The sequence below is a fragment of the Vidua chalybeata genome, chromosome 2 (genome assembly GCF_026979565.1).
Source record: "Vidua chalybeata isolate OUT-0048 chromosome 2, bVidCha1 merged haplotype, whole genome shotgun sequence".
Lineage (NCBI taxonomy): Eukaryota > Metazoa > Chordata > Aves > Passeriformes > Viduidae > Vidua > Vidua chalybeata.
Genome location: NC_071531.1, coordinates 13,449,359 through 13,474,232, shown reverse-complemented (window position 1 = coordinate 13,474,232; position 24,874 = coordinate 13,449,359). Strand labels below are relative to the sequence as shown.

At 36.7% G+C, this 24,874-nt stretch overlaps 1 protein-coding gene across 7 annotated transcripts in view; it reads right to left on the bottom strand.

Annotated features, from left to right (window-relative positions):
* Window positions 1–1,362: 1,362 nt before the first annotated feature.
* The window catches only part of KLHL15 (kelch like family member 15), a 28,365-nt gene continuing 4,853 nt past the window's right edge, over window positions 1,363–24,874 (bottom strand). For 4 of the 7 annotated variants that reach the window (XM_053936220.1, XM_053936221.1, XM_053936222.1 and 1 more), the window contains 2 exons: window positions 16,674–17,385; window positions 1,363–8,226 (listed from right to left, as the gene is read on the bottom strand). In XM_053936220.1, the coding sequence (XP_053792195.1) occupies window positions 7,117–8,226; window positions 16,674–17,378 (1,815 nt within the window). In that variant the 5' untranslated portion in view covers window positions 17,379–17,385 and the 3' untranslated portion in view covers window positions 1,363–7,116. Of the gene's footprint in view, window positions 8,227–16,673; window positions 17,386–18,992; window positions 19,289–24,874 lie in introns of those variants that run through there. The other 3 variants (XM_053936225.1, XM_053936223.1, XM_053936226.1) reach the window with 3 other exon arrangements.

The window sequence follows — 24,874 nt, the reverse complement described above, 5'->3', positions numbered from 1 at the left end:
AGCATTCACCAAATAAGCCCTTTGCCAAAATAACATTCATTTAATACCATTCATAACAAGTGAACACAGATTACTAACTACTGCCAAAAAATCAGACCACATATAAAAAAAAAAAGTGAAGAATTCAGTATGAACCAGTCAAAATGTGAGAGCTCTTAGTGAAATAATGGAAACTTTGTTGGAGATGCCTGATGAATTACAGAGGTGCTAACAAGTAAAGTCAGGCATTGTGACATCTTGGAAAAAAGGTATTGCCAAAAATTCAACCCAGCTCACTGAGAAGGGAAATTAAAAAGGCAAATAAAAAGAAATGTAAGTAATATTTACAGTGTGAAAAGATTGTCATCTTCTCTTCTACTGTATCAATCTAATGCATTTCATCTCCTTTTGAACTCAAAATGGGGATGTATCAAAATTAAAAGTGGCCCTTCCTCCCTTTAATTCCTCCACAGCATTCTCCTATTAAACACTACACTGTGTAGGATGACGAAAAGTTACTAAAAAAGGAGAGGAAGGGGGGGGGGGGGGATGGGGAAAGTTACTTTATGCAAATTAAGTTTAAAGTAATTTGAATTATTAAAATAAAATTAAAATGCTATTTTAGAACTCAATATTGAAAAAAAATAAAGACGCCGCAGTTATTTTCAAATATTCTTGACAGCAGACTTTTAAACCAGGGGCTTTGATCAGAGAGAGACTCGACAAAATAGTGACAGAGAAAGTAAAAGTGTGGCAATGGACTGACAAGGAAGGCTTTCATCGGACTGCTTGAGAAAATAGGATTATAACCTGTTTAACCTGCCCTCCCACCCTGCTCCTCTTCCCTGGTACTGAATGCTGATCTGACACCTTAATCCTGAAATGAAGTTTCCCCTTCCTGTTACAGGAAACGTTAAGAAGTATAACCTGGCCTTCTGGCACTCTGAGGTCCAGGTGTGCGAGGAACACACCTTGTCTGGGAGCCCCACAGCAGGGAATGCTCTCTCCTGGCTGCTGGCCAACACCAAAGGCTGCCCTGGCTGCTCAGCCTTGGCAGTTTGAATTCATAACTTCACACCAGGGGACAAATGTAACAACCAAGTCAACTCTGAACATTTGTTCAAGCCTGAAATGCAGAGTAAATAGATAAACACTCCAGCAATTAAGACAGGGAAGACACCTGTGAAACAAAGCTAAAGAGAAGAGCTTGAAGTTGTTTATATAAGCACATCCAACTTGATGGAACAACTTTAATAAAATCTTACATAAATATTGCAGCAAGACAGTTTTGAAGAGCTGTTTAACTGAGTAATCTCTGAAGTCCTGGAGAAGATAATCCAGGTCCACTACATTTTTGAGTACTACAAAGCTTACACAAGACTGTTTAAAGATTAAAAATATTTTATTTACACTTTTCTTTATACACATTTTATACATTTTTTTCAGCTTGAAACCCAAACAGAGCACATATGCAAGTCTGAGCATACTGTAGCCATAGCAAGGGAAAATTACTTTCTGCCAAAAAAAAAAAAAAAGAAGACAAGAAAAATGCTTTAAAATATTTAAAAAGAGACAATTCTTAAATTATTTAGATAAGCTTATAGCAGTCCTAGGGTAATCATTAGACAGTTAATCCAAATGTATATATGAGGACATATACATATAATTTTGATTTTCTATAGGAAAAGTATTTCCAATAGCTAGACACAAACACAGCACAGTTTGAAAATAACTTTTCCTGTTAACTTATCAAATACATTCTTTTCAATACAAACAATCTGATATTGTACACTGGAATTGTGGAATATTATAGTGGAACTGCAATCTCCAGCATATAATAATTTATTTTAGAAAGATCTACAAAAATAACAATATATAGGGAAAAATATTTAACATGAAAACAAAATTCACTCTTCCCTTCACCTGCTCCAACACTGACATAAAATTTAGGTGGGTCCCACTGAGGTAATTAAAGCCCCCCTAAATATAGCTGACTTTACAGTCCTACAGAGCACTTCATTTCCTAGACTTACAGTAAGATTTTTCTACCAGAACCATAAATAAAAACCATCTGCAAATAGAAATTATCTTCCCCTAGCTACCAACTTAATATTAATCCGAAGGTATTTAAAATTGATTTTTGAAAGCTATTTTTAAAAGATTACATAAATTGAACTTAGAGAAGCGTAAAAAAAATTAGCAGAGGGACACACAGGAAAGCTGTGCTCAAAACAAATTAGTTTTTCTGCCACCTGCCACATACAACTATGTTTTATGAAGTTTACCCACAAAAAATGGAAATTTTCAAGTTACTCACCAACTTCCAAAAATAGAATACAGATGCAAAAGTAGTCATTAGTATTTATTTTAAGCAGCTTTAAGTTGTTTAACAAACATGAAGATCTCAGAATGTTAGCTACGGGACACCAGCAAGATGATGATGTGTTCAAACAGATGATGAGTTTTCCAGTTATGTTCTTTCCCACTCTCCTTCAGTAAACTCCACCATGTGTGACAGACAACTTCACCACCTATATGTATTCAAGTAACTTCACCACCTATATATATTTTTATTAGCAGTAGAGATGTTTTCTCTGATGGCCCCAACCCAATAAACTCTTAAGCACAGGCTTAGTAACACATGTGCTTACATGTTTTCCTTTAAGTAGCTTAGAACTTTCTGTTTCTTTGTATTGGACTATTCACATTTGTGAAGTCCACATCTGAAGTGTTAAAGGAATCTGGGGCCCAATTCACTTTTTTTTTTTTAATGAAAAAGTATATTAAAAAGGCAAAATACCTCTACAAATGCAACTACTTCTAAAAAGACTCTGACATATGCAGGCTGACACAAACTCTAAGTTTATTTTAAAGAACTGTCAGTGTCTCCCCACAATGCTTACCCTCCCTTTGCTAAAGAATGGACATAATGAGTTAAGCAATGGGGTTTTTTACATCAGTTTGAATCTGCAGCTGCTGAATTTTATCTTTGTTTCCTGAGTGTCAAGTGAAGCTTCATCCCTGACACAAGTAGTTACAATATTATCAGCATGAAGAAAGGCAGCACTTAGGATTCTAAGGCAGGAGGGCCTCGAGAATACATAGCTACAAAGCTCAGGAATCAGGGAAATATTACAGTCAAACCCTCAGAGCTAGTTCTAACAGGACTGCTATCATACTGCAGGAAGTAGGGCATCCACATTTTTCAAAAGAAAGTAACATAAAAGCAGATTGCCAGGTAGCTCATATGCTGCCACTTGCTAGCAGTGCTTTCTGAAACAGCAGGACCTCTGTAAACCTAAGATCTGCTTTCTTCCAGTTGAATTAATGGGGAAAAAAATACCTAAAGTTTCCTTTTGCCAGCTGATTGGAGATTCCATTGCCTCCCACAATGAAACTACCAACACTTTGTGGCAGAAAGTGAGCTATTTTTTCCTTATGCAGCACTTACAAAAAAAATCTGCCCCCTAAAAACAGACCTAAGAGCATATGAAATGGGAACTGGCAGTATCCAGTCCCTTTACAGGAACACTGTGCTTTTTGTCCATTGTCTCGTCTGAAAAGAAAATTTCTTCCTGAAGTTGGTTGCTAAATTGAGACATGACGCTGATACATTTTTTCTATAGATGTGGAAAAAAAACCCCTAAACTGCAACTCACGATGTCCACCTTTCTAAAAAAAGGCAAGTACATTTGCTTTTCAAAGCAAATCATATGTGGGTGACCTTAGATTTGCTGGTATTCCATCATGGGATGGGAATAGGAGAACCTCCTCAAATCTAATAACCAAAGATCAGAACTTAGCTATTCCTTGACAAATGAGAGGCATTTAAATGTTTTTTAAAACCCATCTTAATCTGACCATAATGCTCAAAATTTGATAGTGATAGGCAATTCTTATTAGCCATCTTAGGTTTGTTCCCATTAAGGTACTAAATTATCTGGAGCTAAATACTAAGAGCAAACATAAAAAAAAAAAAAAATCAATTAAAAAATCCCTCCAAGTAGCCAAAGTAACTGTCTCAAAAGTTCCATTATACTTATACAAAGGAGAAGAGAAGCTAATTTTCATATTTCAGGTGTCAAACAATGAAAGCATGGTAGATATGTAAATTGACAAAACATTCTCACATATCCCCTCCATTCTAATCCCAAGCAAATTCCAACCATCCCTAATGCTGGAAAGGCTACAGCCGGCCTCTCAGTGGAGACATAGCTTCAGGGAAGCTGAAACTAACAGTTCAATTATAATTTCAGAGAACAATTACTACTACAATCCTGAACAAGATCTTTCAGAACTGGGCTCCGGAAGATAAACATGAGCTTAAAAGCAGAGCACCAAAACCATTCTGGTTCTTCATTTTTCAAGCGTCAGCACTCAGCAATGACTTCAGTGGCAGCTGCTGAGTGCACAGAACTTCAGAAAGCACTTAAATGCAGACTCAAAAATGTAACTTGAGACACTCATATCCTTACCACTACTTTTAATAAAGTCTTGGCCATGTCTCCAAGACATCTGACTCCTGAACACCAGATATCCAGATCCAGGGCTGCTCCTCACACTGGCTCTGGCCCCACAAAGTGAAGTACTCTATGTAACATGCCCTTGACATCCGCCTCACACAGGATTAGCTTGCTGCCCCATTAAGAAATGAGCTGGTGACAAAAAATATAACAACAAAACCACCAAACATACCAACAAAAAAACCAATCCCAACAAACAAACAAAAATCCCCCAACTTGTTTTTTTTTTCTCTTGTGCCCCAATATTCCATGAACTATGTACAGTCAGCACACAGCCAGCACCTACCAGAGTCAGTTTATCTCTTCCCATGTAGGGTGATGTACACGTCTCACAGTGAAACTGAGGTTTTAGTGTAAGCCACATTTTCTTTAAGTTAGGCTATCAAGAAAGTAAATTAGATTTCTAATTCAGTAAACTGAATTCTTATTAAAAAAGACAAATTTAGCTGCAAACTAGTCTGCATCAGAAGGCTGAATATCAATATTTGGTCCAGTCCCTTCTGGTGCAAATAACTTATCACTACAGCTATGATGGCAAGCATTCCCTCTTCGTTTTAAAACATATGAAAATACTCGATTAATAAATAATTTCTAACAATAAACAAATCCTAAAAATCTGATGACTTGCCATATAGCTCCAAAAACTGACATTTCAACCCAGAACATAATTCCTACAAATTATGTTATAAATACCGGAACACAGTATGAGAAGTTTTACACATTGTTTTAACTTCTATTATTTGAAATTCATTTACACAAGTAGGTGTTATTTTTAACATAGAAAATTTAGGGTGATTTTGGTCCCTTTGTAAGTGCATTCTTTTGAACTCCCTGAGTACTGTACATTCCTTTTCTACAGTGAATTCTGACTGGAAGATGCTGAATAAAGTGGTTTTGCATTGCTGCATATAAAGTAAAGTCTATTGCTTAAAATGAAACAGCAGCATAAGATTTTACAAAATATGCAGCTCACGTTTCAGCATCTGAACTACATGTGAGCCTTCAGCTTGCCCAGATGTCTCCTTTGGGCTCTAGAAGTGGCTAATTTACATCCACAAAGACAGTCCAAATGCAGTTACTGTTACTATTTATGCCTTGGCAGATAATTCTTATCAATCTACTGTAATTTATACCTGCAAGTTAACACAACGGAATAGTCAAAACCCTTTTGGACCAGCCATCTCTATTCAGGCACTCCAAGGTCAGTAGCCATAGTTCTGCAGGTTTTTATAAAAGAAACAGAAATTATACTAACAAACCAATCACCTAACTCCACATTCTCAAAACACAGTAGTTCTTAACAGTTAATAATTAAATAATAATAATAAAAATATTATACCACTTCAATATGAGTACTCATACTTTTCTTATACTCACACTTCAGTATGAGTACTCATATTGAAGTGTGAGTATAAGAAAAGTATTGACAATAAATTGTAGCATATCCAGTTCCAAAAATAACTGTGGGGTACAGCAGTGCTGAGCATTTGCTTATTGTCATTTTCTATTTTTAAGAAAAAAGAAAACTGGGCAGCACATGGAAACCAAAAAGAAACTCAGGTAAAATGAGTTTACTTTTTAAGAAATAATTTATAAAATAACAAATAACTAACAGTTCATTATGTAGCAACAATATAAAGAGTTTAAGGTTACTGAATCAATCAGTATATACTAAAGATAAGATACTTTGATACCAAATGAGGCTTCCAGTTTCACTTAAGAACTTTGAACTATTTAGCTCATGAAAGAATACCCTAAATTCAACAGATATGGCTGAATCTGTGCACTAGTTAAAATATAATATTGTAACTGCACATAAAAAGATGCATTTATATACAGTTTTTACAGTGTATGCACATGTGTCTATACATTTTTTTACTCACCAACAAACACAACACAGACAATAGAAGGCAGCATAGAAATAGTGTTTTGAATATAAAAATGCTTTGTTTTCAATTTAGTAGAAAATGTGTAATTTGCATTTTGGCAGACTTACTGGTACAACTGTACAAAACCAGGAAAAGGGTCATGCAAAAGGGTTAAAATTCTTCTCCAACGTAAATAAGGGAAAACAAAAACACCTAGTAGATTTGAGAATACTTTGCAGTTAATGGAAAAAGCATCTAAAAGACAACATAAGATACAGAAATAGTTTGGTTTGTTACTTTATACCTGGTTGTACCCAAGTACAGGTATTTTGATGCTCAATAAAAAATGAAAGTAACATCTTTCTTCTCTTCCTTTCACAAATATTTTGTCAAACTCAACTTATTTCAAAAGCATAGTGGTATAATGGCCATTAAAAAAAAGAGAACACATTGTGGACATAAAATGTTATCAAAAAAAAAAGCAGACTCAAAAATATATTTTTTTCTCATTCTTACAATTATATTTGTTAAAAAAAAACCAACAAAGCTTTCACAAGGTCAGACCAACTATCACCTTTTCTAATAAACTTGGTAAGTACACTCCCTGTACATCCTGTTTCTCTTGAGCATTTAGCCATTGTTCTTATACACAAGGAAATGTCTCTGCCGGAATTCAACTGGTTTGTAATTTTTTTTCAACAAATTAGTATAGCTCTTTTGCATTTGATTGGGTTTTTCATTCCATTTTAGCTGCAACGTCTAACATGCTCCAAAACATACTCAGGGAAGTGCAGGCTGCAGACCTGTAAGCCATCCAGCTTGCACGGCATCCTTGGATATTCATCTTCTTTCCATTTGTTTTCCTCTGGATCAAAAGTGAGAATCGAATCACTGTAATGACCATTGTAACAAAGGCCTCCAAGAACCATTATCTGTTTGTCCAGAACAGCTACACCATGACCGCTCCTACCTATTGGCATGGAAGCCAATATAGTCCATTGATCGGTATCAGGGTCATAAACCTCTGTAGATGGACATCCTTGAGATTCAAAGGAAGCTCTCAGGATCACACAGACACCACCAAAGACATAAAGCTTACCATTATAAGAAATCATTTTGTGAAAGCATCTCGCATAATTCATTTTACATTTGTTCTCCCAACAGTTAGTGACCACTTGAGTTCTCCGTGTTCGCTGCTCTACTGTCCCTTCTTTACTGGGATCAAACACACACACTTGCTTAGAAGTTGAAGATGATGTAATTCCACCAGTGATATACAACTTGTTACCAAGCACAGTCCCTTCATGTCCGTACTTATTGACTGGATAGGGATCCACAAATTCCCATTTATCTTCAGTAATATCATAGCGTTCAGTGGAGTAAAATGTTTCATCCCTGGTTCTCCCAGCCACTGCATAAACATACCTGCCAATCACTCCAACAGCAAACTCAGAACGTGGCACAGACATGTCTGCCATTCGTAACCAAGTGTTCTGTCTTGGGTCATATCTAAACACTTTGGATGAAGCATGGAACTCACCATCTGGCCCCAGTTCTTCCCCACCTAATAAGAACACAAAGTTATTTACAATGGCAAGGCAGTCTGGTCGTAAAGGTACTTGAGGACCCTCTAGTTCCCACCAGACCCTTGGTTTGTGCAAGAGAAGAATTTTACTGTTTACCATACTGTGTCCTATCATTCCTCTAAATACTGCAGTCTGGGGTTTGGCGGAACGAATTTTGTTCGATTTCATTTCCATCAAAGGCTGTTGGTGAACGCTATGAAAGTAATTCATGGCTTGGTCAACCTCATGTCGCAGTTGCCGGGAGTATCGATAAAACTCTGATGTTTTTACCTATGAATACATTTAAAAGATATTAAAATTCTGACCAAGAGAAACAATCCAGAAAACCTAAATCACTATATGTCATTAGAAGATTATTTTGTTTCATTCAAGCAATCTTGAGAGCAATTGCATTTATGCATGAAGGTTTATGTTATCATGTATTGTTATCCAAAATCCAGAAGGCAATTTAGTGATTAAGAGCAGTGACTAACATTTTCTGCAGAATAATCACATGCAGAATTTATGCTGGAATTAGGCACAACTGAAATCCCCAAGTCTAAAACCCATTATTCCTTCTCCTGAAAACAGCTTCTGTTCATCTCCTGCTTAATCGGTAAAGCACCCAAATTAAAAGTTCCATCTTTTCCTGGGTTTCAAAGACACTCTACACACCCATCTTCTGTGGTTACCAAGATCTACTCTAATCTGTTTTTTTCCTAAATTCTCAGAAATGAAGCCTGAGCTCTCAAATGCTAGGCTCACAGGGCTATTTAATTGCCATGGGGTGGGAAGGGAAGGTACCCAACTGCCTTCCTTCAGAATATGTGCTTTCACCAACCACTCATCACGATGACGACCTTATGGCTTCCCCTCTGTGAGTCTCCACATGTTAACACATGCCTTTAACACAAGAAAGAAACATCTCCACCTATAATCCTTTGGTTGTGCATTTCTTTGGCAAATTGCAGAGGTAGGTTTGAGCTTCCGCTTCCCAGGTGAGAGTTACAACCTAAAAGCCATCCCTGCTCAGTTTTATTGGAGTTGTAGGCACAAGGGAAAATAAAAATTCCTTCTGGGACCCTTCCTACTGTCTAAGCCAATCCAAATGCCTGAGGCTGGTCCTGAGACCATTCCAAAACACACCCCTGTCTTGAACATTTTAATTAATCTAGCTCAAGGCAATCCTCAGCTCACCGTGGGAATCTCTTCAGATGCCTCACTCTTCCTGTAGAGTCTGGTGTAACACAGCATTCTGAATCACACTTCTGAAACAAATCAAAACCTGCTAGATGCTGCCAAATCCACAAACCCTCCATCAGATTTGATCCTAAATCCCAGTTTCTTTCACATAAAATTGGATTGCTTTCAAACAGTCTAAAAGCCTTTAGTATCCACCAGCTCCAAATAAGAAGCAATGCTCTGAAAAAAAATCAAGAGGCCACTCTGTAATTTTAAGTGACCACAAGGTAACACCAGGAGCTACTCTTTTTAAGTATCTTTTACCCCACCTCCTCCTATTCTCTGTCCCAAAGAACAAATGCCTCAAGGGTGGTGGTAGGAAATTTGACATATATGGAAAGCAATTTACAAATTAATGTTCTTTATACCTTGTGAATAAAGTAGCTGCTTGTTCCATAAACACATACCATTAAAATTTTGTTAGCCATCTGGTAATCATATCTTCCTTGTGTAGTAATTAAGACATTCTGCTGTCAAATAATTATTTTTTTAAAAAATCTTTTGAACTGTTATTACAGAACACAATTTGCACAGTTTTTCAGACAGTTTGAAACACCAGATTTCAAAAAGCCAAATATTAACCTACTATTGCAAAGCAATGTATAGCTCAAGAGTGACAGTGACTTGATGTTTTTATTTACACTTTTTCTTTCCTCCACTTTAATTTTGACACATTCAGCTAATCTTTGTTTGAAAAAAAGGAGGATGGTCACATGCAGATCATATATATTATTCTTGAAGCAATGCCCAGCCTCTTTTTACTGTTTTTACCAGAAGTGATTTTGGAGCAAAAAGGTCTACTCAGGTATGGTATTTACAGAAAACACACAGTAAGCCCAACTCTTGTGGGAACAACAGCTCTATTTTCTTGTTGCAAATAAATAATATGTCATACAAAGGCAGATTTGCTCATATGGTATTTGTTAGAATAAACCATATACCTTGCCTGACTGAAAAGACTGAACATAAATTACAGAAAATACGCTGGCAGGGAGAACCACAGCACAGAAAAATGGTAACATATAAAGGTTAAAAAAATGAAAAAGGAAGTTAAAATAACAAAGAATCATAGCTGGGCTACTTTATCCTTAAAAGGAACTTTCAAATTCTAAACCAGCAGGACTACTTCAGGCATTCCCAAACTGGAGCTATCCTCTTTGGAGTTAAATGAAAATACAAATTATCTTTGTTCCATCTATATGCAGTTCAGGCTTTCTTGGACAGTTACGGAAGACAACAGGATCAACATGCTTACAATGTGAAGCATATCAGTAAAGCCTGGCAGAGATTGAAATTTTTTTTTCTTTCTCCCTCAGCATTTACAACTCTCTTATTAGATCTAGAAATTGGAATGCCAGCCAGAAACTGGAATTAAAATAAGCCTACAACTTCATCACTGTACTCCTCCACATAGCCTAAATCTCACCCCATGAGAGCATGCCAAAGAAAACATGGAGTATCTCTAATTCCAGAGAGAGACCCTCAAGACCAGGGAATCAATCCATTGGTTTACTACTGCTTGTCTTGACAAAGACACTCATGTCAAAGCAAAGCCTCAAGCTCTTACCTCAAATGAAAAAGACATGACAGAGCAAATGCAACTCCCAGTTATTAACACCCCTCTGTGACTGAAGTTCACGGGGAAGCTTCGACAAGCACAACAAGTTTGAAGAGCTAAACATGAAAATACACAAGCACTAGCAATTCTTACAACATGCAGAAAAAAATCCCACAAAACAGGAGTGATCAACTACCTCACTTCTGGTAAAAAAAGCTAATTGGAACATTCCTAGACTTGGCTGTCAAGGAAAAATATCCCTGTTTTTAGCCATCCACCTTTCACCAGCATAACCTCTGCCATACAGGAGCAGTACCCCTCCTGAGGCTCAAATGATGGTCTAAGATGAATGTTAGGACATGCCCATAGGAAAGTACAGACTGCTCACATTTGGTTAATGCAAATGAAAACAAAGCAAATGTAGGTCATTTGGCCTACCTTCAGTCACACATTATGAAATGTTCCAGAAATATTTGAAAGCCCTGTTCAGCCCCTACTAGTAAGAAAAACCCCCTGCCTACACTTTCAAATATTTTTACAGTAATTTTCATGACTTGTGTATATAATCAAAAGACACAAGCATTAGAATTAAAGTAGTTTGGTATTTAAAACAACTGTTAAGTTGTGAATGTCAGCAGATGAAAGCCCATGGCCTCTGCAGGAATTTCTATCTGATACCCAAAACACGCAGAAGGAAAGCCCTCAGCTTTCAAAAGTTGACTCTGCCACTACCTGTAAGTAGCAACAAGAAGTTGATCAGCAAATATCAAAGTGCTTATCAACAGACAAATCTTCCTGTTAAGTTCAAATGGAGAAGCTCTGGAAGGAATGTGTCCATAATTACCAACACTCAAACAGAACACACAGATTTCAGCAAAACTGGTGGAAATGTACAGCCATTGTCAGGAACCCTGAAGTGAAACAAATGTGCATTCCTAAAGAGTACATCATCAACTCTGAATTGATAAAAATATATAAATGCTTCAAAGCATTTTCAAAGTTTTTCTTTAAACTGCTCTGTTATCTTGCTGAAGGGTCTCAAAGGCATTTTTAAGTTGGACTTCCTTATTAACCCCAGTCATACCGTGAAAAAAGGAAAAAGGAATTTAATCCAAGTGCTAAAGCTTTGCTCATGTGCTTTTCTGTACATTCTTTCCAATTCTTTAATTTTCTGGAGAAAACCCTCTTAAAGAGGTTATGCTTGGACACAGCCTGATGTAAGAGTTTCCACAAGATCTCCAGAGATGGAGAAATGGGAACTATCTCAGTGTATGAAGTACCAGTGGTTCAGAGTCAGTCCTTCTGCTACACAGACTGAGAAAAGCATAAACAAAATCAAATGTGTTATTCCATAATACAAGATGTAAAAATAATTAAAAACATCCATCTCTTCACTTGCCCCCTGGGGCATCCCTCCAGTCCAGTAAATTTGAGCTTTAATGCATTTCCTCTTTTTCATTTTAAACCAGTGAAACATTCCATAAAAAATGCTGGCTTTCCAAGTTAGTGCAGTGATTAATCATTGCCTATTTTTCTGCTGTATTGAATGCATGCTTTTCTAGTTGTAGCAGCTATGGAAGTCTTCAAATCTTCCATTTATATTATATGAAGAAGTAAAACAAAAAATTAAGCCATTACTTTCTAATTTGAAAAGTTATCTCCACAAAAGACCAGCTGTGTCCCACATTATGTTCATCAGCTTTCCCCCTCCCCAAAAACAATTATGCCAATTTATAAGCTGCAGGAAGAGCAATGAAATGCAAGGTAAATGTTCTCTAACACATTTGACTTCAGTATACAGACTTTTTAGAACAAAATTTCCTCATACAACCATTTACAGCTACTGCTCTATTTGTATTCTTGTTACTTAGGTTTGCAATAAAAAGCTTTCAAAATCAGAAAGAAAGGCTTCTTTTGAACTCCCAAACTAAACAGCTATTATTTGTGCACCTGGTTACTAAATTTTAGTACGTTATTATATGGGGTGGCTATTATCTTGCTTCCTTCTGTAGAACTGGTAAAAAAATCTCAAAGACAAAAAAAAAAACCAAAAGCACAGAAAAATCTCAATGGCTCATAATGTCACTTTATCATCTCTAGCCATGTAAACAGAGAACTGTTTTAAAGATTCTAACTTATTGTGCTTATGTTTCCTAAGGCTGCCAATTCTGAATGCGTGATGCAACTCAAACTCAGCTACTAGGAGTACAGAAGCAATGCCCCACCTTTCCAGTGAACAATGATCTGTATCATACTTCTGAAGATCAAATTCTTACTCGAAACAAAACCCCAAACTTATTTTATTAGAGATTAACCTGAAACACAACTAAAGATCCATCAACTCCACTAACAAGGATCCTTATTATTGTCACATCTATTTATCTCCAGCCATATTCTAATCACAATTATAATCTGGTATGAGAACTGCTCAGTACCAGTGAAGGGCTATTCTGCAAGAATAGAAATCACTTAAATGTTTTCAGCCTAACCATAGAAAGGCACAGCCTCTATGCAGCAAGGACAATGCCCTCAAATTGATTACTCAGCTGCTCCTTTTTAGAAGCTGGAAAGAGAAATTGTCAAAATCAAGCTGGAGTCTAACTCTATCTAATCTCCCAAATCAGAGTGGAGTCAACAATCTATATGTCACAATTAAGAAGCTCTGCACATAATAAATACTGCTAGCAAATCTATTCAAATCAACAGTAATCAATATCAATAGTAATCTTAACACCCAAAAATATTGAGCACAGCACCTATTTACAGTAAGAGAGGCCCCTAACTTCATCCACACTTCTTATTCTATGCTTCAGCAAATGAAGTTGTATAAGTAGATACAGATGTACTACTAGAAATGGAAATAAATGGGAAAAAAAATTCAACGCATTTATGTAAGGTAAAGTCACAGGAACATAAAGTTGACAAAAATTGACGTCTCAAAAATTACTGTTTTCTAGGAACAGGAGAGCAGATATTCAAAGACAATGTGCTATTCATCCTATCTCTAAAATACAAGCTGATGAACCTAGTGATTAGTAAACTTTTGATTTAAGCTAGCAATTAATAAGCATGAGTTAGTCATAATAAACCTTACTTAATAAACCTTTACTGGACATAAAAAAATCTCTGGGTTTTAAGGACAGAGATTTTGAAACAACATTTCAATCTGAATAGTACACGGAAACTAAATGGAGCTTAAACAGTATATTTCAGGGAAATCATGACATGGTTGCCTCCAGTAACACAGATATTAACTCAGTGATCTGAGTGAAAGGCACTCCAACTTCCTCAAGACTTCCAGAGCCATGGATATGTTCAATAAAAAAGGAAAGCACAACATGGATAGTGAAACTTGTGCTTTTCCCCAAATACTTTGCCTATTCTCTAAATCCTTACTTGATTTATATTTCCATTTTTCCCCATGCATCTGCATGTACTTTAAAGGCTGAGGAACAAAAGAGTACCTACTCATAGTTCAGAAGCCTTTCTTCCACAACATTTTGTAGTAAGCAAATATGCTGTACCTTCACTTGTGCATTCTAAATGCACATCAGCCTCCAGGTATTAATCTAGACTCACCGATTTTTAAATTGTACATATCTCAAAAAAAAAAGATGTATGGAACAGAATGGCTTAAGAGGACAAAAGTATCCTTACCATGACTTGCAAAGTTAAATTATATAAGTTATTTATATGCTACAGTGACAGGCATCTGAGAAATGTGTATTAGAAAGATTACAAAAAAGTACATAACAAGCCAGCCAGTGTATAGCAAATACAGAATTTGGTGAACTGGAAGAGTCAACCTCAGAGTGTATTTGGTACATTCATGCATTTAGTATGTGCTGGATTCAGAAAAAGGGTGGATTCTGTTTGTGGATCTACAAAAAAGGGAGTTTTACCACTATTTCCCCATTCTACAGAAAGAAGAAACAGGCTCTCTCCGAGTTACTGCCAGAACAGTGAACAGACATGCTCTTTTATTGAAAAAATAAAGTGTTCTATATTCTGATGTTGGCTCCAACTGCAGTTGTCCTTTGTCACTTGTCCTGCTGGATAACTTAATACTCTCCAGCCAGGGTAGAACACAAATGCATTCCTAGCTGCAGTAACAAATGACATAATTAGCTCTGCTTCCCTCTGCTGAGCTGTCTCACTCTGTAATCTGCACTGGCTTTTCTCTGCTCCCACATACAATTAACAGAGAGGGTATTACCAAATAAAGCTTTTGCATGCAGGTATATAACCTGGCATGCTGAAAACAACTGCTCTCCTGAACTTGTACCTATTGAGCCATTTGGTAGCTGTCAAGATAAAACATGAGAAGCACTGTATGCAGGGTTTATACCAGTGATATTAAAACCAACTCCAGAAGTTATACCCAAATATAATGCTGAAGACTAACATACACTTCCACCTGCACTTACAGAAATTTAACTGAAGACAGCTTGATGCTTGAGCTGCCATTCCCAAAACTCATATTGCTGAAGCAGACTCACACAAATCCTACCTTATTAGCTTAACCTAAAAAAAATATGTTGTGAATTCTGTAAGTTTTATTACTGAAGCACTTAAATGATGTAATAATATGGTAAAAGTGCTATTTAAAACAAGACACTATACAGTATTCTGCAGAGTTGAGTTCCTACTAGTTAAAAATGTTTTAACCCAATATAAACATTACATTAGTGTTCTAAAATATGTTTAGGTATTTATTTTATGTCTATAATCCAATATAGCATCATAAATATATTTTATGTATTATTACTTCCTATACTCAGTTCACACATACAGAAAAAAACCCAAAAATATAAAAATTCACTAGTCTGAAGTAATTAATAGCTCTTACAATCTGAAATACAAATAAGTCTAAGAATTACTGCTTAGATGATCCACTGGCCCTGAAAAACCACCAAAACCAATACAACCTGTTCTGTATATTCACTAGATACTAAAGTAAAAATATATGGAAGGTTAATTTGTAAGAAGCACAACAAAAACATGGGGTCTGAAGTCCTATTGAGAGGTGAAAAATACAGAAGTTGTATCTTATAACACAAAATTAACATTGTTAAAACAGCACAGATCAAGTAATTCCTAACCTGAACACTGTTACTGGCCTGTAAGAGAACTGCTTACAAAGTATTGTAATCCTCTACTGTTAACAAATATTCAGAGATTCTGAAGAACTAGAAAACAATTTTTTGTCTGTTCTTCAGCAGGAGGAAAGGCAAGTTCTCTTTTAACTCTTACTCCATACAATGAAAGTTAACTATAAGATCACCTGTTACAAAGAGTCCTCTGATATTTAAAGTAAATCATTACATTTGATACCATCAATAATTTTTAATTGTATTATGTCTTGTGTACAACCAAGACAATGTGTGACTTTGCAGGATCAGGGTTTACTTCTAACTGCGGTGCAATAGCACAAGCACTGAAGATAAAACAACACCACTCTGCAGGTTTAAGAGCAGATGCTACTTGTCATTTGTAAATAACCCTCCCCTGTACTTAAGCCACATAAGATCTATTTGTCACTATTTTTGATTATATTGATAACAATCATTATAACATACACCCTACATATTATGTGCAGGTCTAAAGCCTCTGGAAAGCAAGAAGCAACTTGTGGAAAACAATTAAGAATGTCTGAAATCAAACTAGACACAAGTGACCTTATTTCAAAAGGTATTTTCCATATTAAGTCACATATAAACATGTACTGCAAACATACCTGTTCTCCAGTCACTGTAGTATTATTGTCTAATAACCAAAGACAACACTTCTAGATGTTTGCCTTCTGTGCTTTTCTTTATTAGAAAAATAAATGCTATCATTTTGTTCCTTTTCATAGCTTCCAGAATCTTACCTATTGAATGGCATGCTGCCCTAGCTAAATGATGAATCCTGCCTATTGCTTTTCAAATGCACCAACCTTCTCAAAAACACTGGATGGTGTCATCAAACAAAACCTGATGTTCTGAATGATGGTGTCCGTATGTCTCCAGCGTCTTCTATCATGGCGTAGCCAGGCCTGAACAGCTTCATACAGCTCTATCTCTGGAAACCTGCTCAGATGATCATTATCCAAGTAAGACATGAGCTTCTCAAAGCTCAGATATGAAAGAAAGTCAGGTCTGGACATGAGTGGCACAAAATTCTCTAGCAGAAAGGAATCCAATTTTTCCCTGACTCCTTCGATGTTTACACCAAAATCATCCAGAAGTCTCATAATTTCTGCACAGTTTTCTAAGCAGATTTTAGCTAAGAGAAAAGAGCAGCAAAACTTTACCACCTCTATAAGCTGGACATACATGGCAGCCTGAAGGATTTCATGAACAGTGTTCATACTCAGTTCAATAGTTCCATAGTACATGAATTGGAGGACATGACTGAAGCCTGTAGCTGTCAGACCTTTCAAATGGATTTTGTCCTGATCTCGTTCTCGCATGTCTGCTGTGAACATAATCCTGAAGTAATCACTCTGGGTGGCAAGCAGTGCTTTATGGGCCTGAAATTGGTGGTCTTCAATGACAAGTGTGACATCAAGAAGCAATCCCTCCTCATACAGTGCTCTGAATCCTGCAGAGACACTGGTGTCATGGATGGAGGAGCTAAACCCTTCCACGTCCCCTGCCATGAATCACCTGGGGGGAAGAAAGAAAATAAATAAAAATAAAAATAAATCATAATTTCTAATAACATATTACAAGCCCTTCCTGACCAGATAAATCCCAACTGAGATTGCTTTGATAAGGACTTAAAAGTCTTCACCATTCTTTCTGTTCTGTCTCCAGCTGAAAAATCAACTGAGGAAATAACTTAAAACACAAACTTGAAATACTTCTCCCCAAACCAAATATTCTCATTTTAAAAACAGGGTAATGAACAAAAATAACTATGCAACACTACCAAAATTATTCCTTACTCCAAGTTAATTCATGTCATATAATGAACTAAAAAGGTTGTCATGGTTTTTTTGCTCTTCCCCACGTTAATCTTTCTAAAGAATTTATCTCAGGGGAGCAATAAAACACCCACTCTTGGATATCAAAGGTCTCAATAAAAGGAAGCCAAACTTCCTTAACTTCAGAAACAAGCTTCAGTAGATCTGTACATTATATGATCTAAAAAAAAAAAATTATTATGTTTTAAAATCTATGTCAATTTAATCAAAAGTTATTTACTCAATTTACTCATGAACATTTTCATGATACTATTTGAGATTGTATACGTCACTTCTCCTGTAAAAACACAGTCCCATCATGTTCCCCCCCATTTCTTACTATAGTGATTAATATTAAGTTATGAGATCTATGAAGTGCAAAATATTAAGGCAACAAGAAGCACTGACAAGAATATGTCACAAAAAATAAAATTCTGTATAGTGGGCTTAATGAAGCTTAATTGCTCATTAAGCATTTGCAAATGTAGTGTTACTTATATGCAAGCTATAATTAAACTGCAAATAAACAAAAAAAAAATCTAAGAGTAGCAGGATCCTACTCCATTAAAGTAAATTCAATAATCAAAATAAAAACCTATTCAAAATCCAGAAATTTCTCAAAATGTTGCTCAGCTTCCTTGGGTTTAGGTAGGGTGAAGTTGCCCAACACAGCTTGAACCAATTAACAATTCATCAAAGGACCACAGCACACTGCATTTTCCTTCTCTGTCACATTCCAGGACCCGAGCTGCTGCTGCCTACTTTGAGCCATTTCTGGGGTTCATTTGGCTTCTCCAGAAAGTCAATTCAACTCATAAACATGACTAAAAAATAAACTAAGAGCAGGGAGGGACAGACGTGAAAAAGACACGACAGAAACATGACCACCCCGACTCCCCAGCACACACAAAACCTCAAAACTAGCAATCTTTCTGCTTCCCAGTGAGCTGACTTCTGACTTGACACTGTGGGGTCTGGCACAAGAACCAACCTGATGCAGAGGGCAGGACACATGTGCAGGAAGAGAGAGAAAGAGCAACAACTTCCCTATTTGGCATTCACTAACTATTAGAATTGGCTCAGCTACTTTTTTTCCACTTCATCCCACCTTAAATTACACTTCAACTATAACAAATAAAGCTAATAATGCTTTGGTACTGGTAACACACATGAAAATCTAAATAATACCAACACATTAGAAAAACCTGCAGATTCTCAAGGTCATAAAACTTCACATAAGTATATGGACCCAGAAGTTACTCTAGGGTGGCCTATATTTCACAGCCTCAGAGAGCAGTTACCACTTACCCCCACTTCCTCAAGCACCACATTCTGGCTGCTGCCATTGTAACAGGAATGCATTTTATTAGACTCATCAATGGTTAATCATCTCCTCTCCTTCACTCCTCAGCACACATCCTGGAAAACCAAACTGGAGATACCCTTTGTTTGTGCAAAACTAAACTGGTGAATGGGTGTTTGTAGCCACACCTCATGGAATTAGCACCACTCCCACACTGCTGAAGTCTGATGATGGGCTCTGTGCACGATAAAGCCAATGCTGGGAGTGTTCATTACAATTAAGGCTTTCTCGCAGAATTCAAATTCCTGAAAGTAAAAGCAGGAGCAAAGAACAAAGATGACAATCAGATCGCTTTCTCACCAGTATCCAAGACAGCACCTTCCCTTCAATGTCACTGAAGACAAAGAGAAACATGCAAACTGCTCTGGAACCTCACATTGTGATTCTCTTACTCCTCAACATCAAATGCCTACCAGAAAGAAAAATTACCATCAGGTATTTTTTTAGTTGTTGCCAACTCTTACACAAAAGCAGATGAGGAAAGAACCACTTCACTAATTCTTACCACCTCAAAAAGAAGCACCCAACTGAAGAGGAAGCATAAAGCCTGACTTCACAGGATTTTGCTTTCTAACTGGATTTCTGGTATCAAATAAAAAGGTAAGGACCAATATTAGCTTACTTCCTTCTTTCATTGGAGAACTTGTAACTCCTCTTCTCCCATCCCCAGTTCTCTGATGTTTAATAATAGCTGAGCTCATACCTCAGTCCTTCCTGTTCAAGAGATTTAATGATCACCTGCCTTTAAATGGGCCACTCATTTTCATAAAATATACAGCAACTGAAAACAACTCTCACTGCTGTCTGGAATCAGCCAAGAGGTTCGGTGGTTACAAGGACTCTCAGACAGTACAACTGTGTAAGTTACAGAGCTTTAGGAGATCAACTAAGACTTGGCTCAGCTTCAGTTCCATGATCAGGGTTAAAAATGGGAAAGGACAGTTGGAATTTGCAAATGTGAGAGCGAAAACAGAATAACACAACAATGTATTGGGGAGAAGAAGTAAAAAATGAAGCAACATTCCCCAAGTGACAGAAGCAATTATATATTCATCTGCAAATAATGGGATCGCAATCACACAGGTAACCCTACTGAAGGGGATTCTTCAAAAGAGTATGTGCATTACTCTGTACCTGAACAGCACTGAAAAACCACAGCAGCAAGCTCCAAACACACAGCAGGATCTTTGCCCTTACCTTGAAAAAGGTAATTACATTATGGGTACTCCTCAAATAAAAGGAGACAAATTAACTTGTACACAGGAAAGAAAGGCCTCTTTCACCACCCTCAAAGCAGCAAAAAGGAAAAGCTGGAAGTGAAGTTAAGTAGAGACATGGTAGATGCACCTCCAGTGTTGCTTTTAAGGAGGAAAACAAGTAAATAATACTCATCACAATCAAACAAAAACTCCAAAACAAATAAACAAAACACAACACAAACAAACAAAACCCCCCAACCAAACCAGCACCAGAGAGTCCTGGGCAACTGTCACTAGGTGGCCCTGCAGGTGGCACAGATGACCTCCAGAAGTCCCTTACAACCTCAACTAGGCTGTGAATCTGACTGTGTTGCTTTTGCACAGACACTGCAACGATTTGGGTTTGTTTTTTTTTGAGACCTTTTTAATTCTGATTAAATAGAAATAAGACAAATATACATACACCAAAAAAATAATGTATATGTTACTATCCTTTGAATTTTAAATCTAACAAGGCAGCAATCATTGAAATACTGAGAAATGAAACCCACCTGTATTTAGGGAACATTCTTTAGGGTTCAAATTTTTACATCTCCCTACAACTGGCTATTCCGTAAAAAAATATTTAAAACACTGAGTCAGCCACAAATCTCCATAATAGTAAGAAAGGAGGCAACACTTGGAAATTAATATTTCTGAATGTTTTAAAAATGTAGGTGTTTAAATCACTTAATCCTTCTTTTCACATTCCTGCTGATATTACTTTTAGTAAATCTACAGTTTTCAACATTAACATATTTTTCCTCCTAAACAGCAGTGAGCATGTAATGGATTACTAAGGCAGACACAAAACCAGTAAGAAGACTCCTTACACCATCTAAAGAAGCTTCAGAATTCCATGAGTGAAAAGCAAAAGGACTACTTGTCTTCCTGCATTAAATGAAAGGAGTAAATATCCTTTTCTTGGCATAAAGCCATGTACATTATCAGCAGATATTTTTTTCTTTAAAACAAAAAAAGGTATTGCCAGTGCAAATACACAAAGGGGTTAAATTAGTACAAAAACTGGGAAAGTAGATAATTAAATGCATATTATGCTTAACTGGTAAAAAAAATCTTCATTTCTAAAGCTAACATCCTCCGTCAAAAGCAATGTGGTAGTTCAAACATTAAAAAAAGCAATACAAAATACTCTCAAACCAAGTAATTTTTTCTAAAGCATAGCTATGCCATTCCTCCCACACACATACTTGCAATCTTTGATGTAATTCTAAGCACTATTCAAATGCTGCAGTTATTTCCCAGAGGACAATACATAACATTTTTTTCCATATTTTCAATAAAAATGGAAAATTCAGTTAGGTTTTCTTCATGCATGCAAATCACAGCTGCACACTTAATCCAATGGAAGACATGGAGCCTGCAGTGGTCTATAGGAAAACTGGAACAAAAAAAATCCAATGTATAAACAATGAAGGGGAGGTGGGGGGGCAATGTACGTTGACATTCTTTATTGTTCTGCACATATTAGAGCTGATCAGGATAATGCAGCACAGGAAGACTGCTGAAAAGCCAAGAGAGAAATACATTTAACCTTATTAGCTGTTCCTTACATTTTTTTCCTCTTTAAGCACATAATGCATTAGATTCTACAGTGCTCTAACTGTAAAACCACTTACTTGGAACACTGATTTCTCATCTTTATTCTGCAGCTGTAATGAAAGTCTGAAAATCCTACTCAAGACTGCTTTTTCTTGCTAAACAAGGAGAACCTTCTTTCCTCAGGGTGTCTGAGGCTCTTAGTCACAAGCAGAAGTAATGGAGTCTAAATGAACTGGCTTTTGAGAAGCAAGTTATAGAGTATCTGCTTTTGACTCATGCCCTCCTGGATTTACAATCTCTCCAAAAGCAGTTCTACCTGAAAAAGGGCCCTTTGAATACATGTCTTTATGTCATATGTAAGCTTATATGCATTTTCTAGGGACAGAAATCCTAGGAAAGTATTGACAATACCAAGTCTAGCACACGATCTCAAAGGAAAATTTCAGCTTTCCTTTACTGTTGTTCCTTAGTAACTGTTCTGGGATGCTGAGACAGAACGAGCAAGATTTGTTTTGTTTACTAATTATGGAGTACTTGTTCATTTTACCTATCCCATAGATATTCTAAGAAATCATCTTTGTGGACAAGCTGAACAACAAATTTTCACATAATAAAACACTATCTGTGAGATACACCATAAAGATATTTCACCAGACACAGAGAACCATGCTTCGGTTACACAAAGTACTAAAATAGAGCTTAAAACACAATAATCTCTTCCATCCACCAAATGCATACATTTAAATGTAAATTTTAAAGCCATCATGCATGCTTTATTTGATGAGGTGCATAGCAAAGGCTGCCTAGAGCAGAATTCTTTGACCCTAGTTTTGTTAACATGCTTTTCTGCAGAAAGAGGACATTTCTCCATAGGCAAATGCTATACACACATATGAAAATACAAGTATTTGAACACACTAGCAAACACTCACAACTGCACACATGGCTGAAGGCTGGGCCTTTGCATGCAGTGTACTGTATTGAGTAAGAATGTAATTATAACATACACAGCATAAATAATTTATCTCGCAAATTAAACCTTTGTTTACATGGTTTAAACTAAAACCATTAAATTATGTCCACCATTTTTCATCATAATCCCCCACTAACAGCAACAGAACAAGTGATGTCAGGTGGGATAGATCAGTAACCAGTGGCTATCAAAACTTTCCGTTGCTACAACAATTGCAACGTAGGGAACAAAGAAATACATCTGGTTTCCATGTGTTTTATCTGAAATCCTTTGTAATTAGTACACTAAATTTGGGAAACCATTTATCTTCAACACGTTGGTATGTTCATGTTTAAGACTTCATCCAATCCATCTTGAGAATTTCAAAAGCACTGGATTACTTGAGAATGGAGAAGTTAGGAGCTTACCAATCACCACCAGTCAGAGGAACCAGACTGCCAGAACTTAAAACTTGGCTACTCCTGAAAGCTGCCCAGACTCCATTTCTTAGGGACACAGAGCTGACCAGGACAGCTCCCCTGACAATCACAGCTCCTGTTGCTACCTGGGAGCAATCTGAATCAGCACATAGCAACAGTGGCACTTGGTGTCACTGTGGTTATTACAGCCATGTCAAAAGTATCAGAACCAGGTACAACCAAACCTACTAAAACTCAGCATGGATTGTGCCTCAGCTCAGCATGGTTATTCTTCACTCCACATGTGGCAGAACCTGTAACTGCACTTCCCAGACACTAAGATGGCTTGAACCATCTGTCTAAGAGGTCACTGCATCACAACACGTGTACAGAAAAACCTGCTCCCAAACACAGAGCAAGCTTAGCTCAAGGCTCTTCCAATTGCACTGATACCAGAACAGGTGCCCTGTATAAAACAGTTGATACATCCACCAAAATGAGAACTATCTTTAACTGGAAATACTTGTATTACTAATACCTAGAAGTTAAATGACAGTAGTGTTGAAAACTACAGATTTGCCACTGCTCTCAAAGTGGACAGGACTGTCTATCCTGAACAATATCAGTCCTTTTTACATATATATATATTTGTGTCTTATAGAATGATTAACCTCTTCAAATATAAGAAAAAGGTATGAATAAAGCCTGATTCCATCACTGTGAAGATTTTTATTAAGAAAATTAGTGTATTTTATACAGAAAAGTAGCAAGCTAAGTATCTGTTAGTAACAAAAAATCTTATCTTTTCTGACTTACCATAAATTTTTAGCATAATAAGATAGAAAAGAGTAAGAATTAGTATTCAAACTATGTTAGTAAAAATATTTAAGATTTAAATTAGGATTGCTAAACTCCACCCTCCATTTGTCTTTTTGTTATCTGTATCTTTATTGCTAATTTAGTACGTACTCCTAGCATCTTCTGAGAAAATGACATTAATTGTGCCCTTTGTTCAAGACACACAGGTTTTGACCTCACTATCAAATGCCAAACTCACTTCTCAGAAACACAGAAATCTCAAACCTATTTTATTTCTACACATATCCCCCAAACTAGCAGCTAGATGAATGAAAAAGGTCTGATATTTCTAGTGTGAGTTCAATGGTTATCTGCTGTGTTCTGCTCACTGAAAGGCAAATCAACACATGTGCAGATCCAAACCAGCCACAGGGTATAATTAAGGAAAGTGAAAGGAGATGAGTGTCAGTGGGAAAGTTTATGGGACAGGTGGTAGAAATTAAACACATTTTCTAGGTGATGGAAGGGAAAACACAGAAGTATGTTGGTGTATGGTGTTATGCTAAGGGGATCCGAATGTGAACTGGGGCAATGGTGGTGCAAGAGCTGGGTTATTCTACAGACAAGTTTATATAACAAGTCCACAAGAAGCCAGACTCCAGAAGTTCTGTCCTTTTATCCAGTAACAGCTTTATGATTCTCCTATTTCTTTTCTAAATGGGAGTAAAAAAACCCAAACAATAAAAAGGGAAGAACTTTAAAATTTTAAGTGACCTTCCAGTATTCACCAAATAGATCAAAGCTCTAGTACCAACCCTGGGTAGCTCTACCCGTTCAGATCACGGATACTTTTTTCC